General features: G+C 44.6%; 1 protein-coding gene across 1 annotated transcript; it reads right to left on the reverse strand.

Annotated features, from left to right (window-relative positions):
- Positions 1-314: 314 nt before the first annotated feature.
- On the reverse strand, positions 315-1029 carry TGIF2LX (TGFB induced factor homeobox 2 like X-linked). Its single transcript, XM_027607547.1, is given in 2 exon segments — positions 315-482; positions 484-1029. Coding segments are annotated over 2 exon segments (714 nt in total).
- Between the last annotated feature and the right edge of the window lie 261 nt (positions 1030-1290).

A 1290-nucleotide genomic window follows, 5' to 3' on the forward strand; every position in this document is an offset into this window, starting at 1 on the left:
TTCTGAAGATGTGTTAGCACTGTTTCTAGTCTCAGGTGTGTTAGTCTGATTGTCTAAAGCCTTTAAACCTAGGAGGAAGTAGAAGTAGAGAAGATACCTCTACTTTAGTGTTAATTATGATGACAAGTCCATTTGGAAACACTGAAATATCTAGCAGAATCGAGTCCCAATAGCTAGTGAACGTTCTTTAAAACTCCTAGAAAGAAAAATATCTCTATAAAAGGTAAAACTATGAATTAGTTGGGGGAACATAAATGGATCTACCACTGTAGACACGGGACTGACTACTTGAATATTTTTAGGGACTTCGGATATCATGGATTGGGCTCTTGATTCTTCTGTAGCTCCAGTTCTGCAGGTTTTTGCATGGCTGCATCAACCAGCAGCTGGAAGCTGCTGAAGTCCTTGTACTCCTCTGTTAACACAGGTTTGGGAGATGTCATAAGCAAGGGTTCACTAGTAGAAAACTTGACCTTTTTTTTTTGGCTGGGCCTTTGGGGTGAGCTTCTGGCCTGGAGACAACTCTGAATCTAGCAGCTTCTCCCCTGACTTTTGGCTCATTGGAAGGAGGCTCAGGGGCAGGCACGGCGTTTTGTCTGGATCTCTGGGACTTGACCTGGCCTGTATAGGTGAATCTGTGCTCTACTCATGGGTCACATAAGCAGACTTGACTTTTTGGTGGTACATGGTGATCTGGTTGGGGTCATTTCCATCTTGTTGTAGCATTTCTGGAAGAACACGTCTGCAGTCATTGATAAACCAGTTAGAGATCTGCAGGAAAGACAAATTAGTCTGCTTGGACAGCATTCGCTTCTCTGCTTCTGAAGGGTAGGCCCTAAACTGGTGTTCATACAGCCAGGCTTGGAGGATCTTCACTGACTCAGTTGGCAAGTACCCTTTCCACTTCCTCTTACCCTCTAGTGATGCAAGAACTTTATCTGCACCAGTGTCACTATTCAACGTGACTGAGGTGCCTTGAGCCAAGCTTTGGTTCTCTGCTGGGCTTTCTTCAGTGGCTTCCATGTTCATGAAGCCTGTCTTCACTGTTTTGAGAATCAGGAATGGTTGAGTTAGGACTTATGTGGATCTGGTGAAGAAGACATGGGCCAGTCTCTAAGGAGGAGTCTCACCTTTTTCTTCCCAAGTAGATAAACAGTGCTGGTAATTGCTTTGAGCCAGTGGGCTTTGTGATGTCACATTCTTTCTGCCCTGTGTGCTGCCCCCCCCCAACATTTCCTGGTTCCTCCTTTACTTGCTTTTTTCTCATAGATTCAAATGCACTTGCTTTTA

This window comes from Zalophus californianus, chromosome X, assembly GCF_009762305.2.
Source record: "Zalophus californianus isolate mZalCal1 chromosome X, mZalCal1.pri.v2, whole genome shotgun sequence".
Taxonomy (NCBI): domain Eukaryota; kingdom Metazoa; phylum Chordata; class Mammalia; order Carnivora; family Otariidae; genus Zalophus; species Zalophus californianus.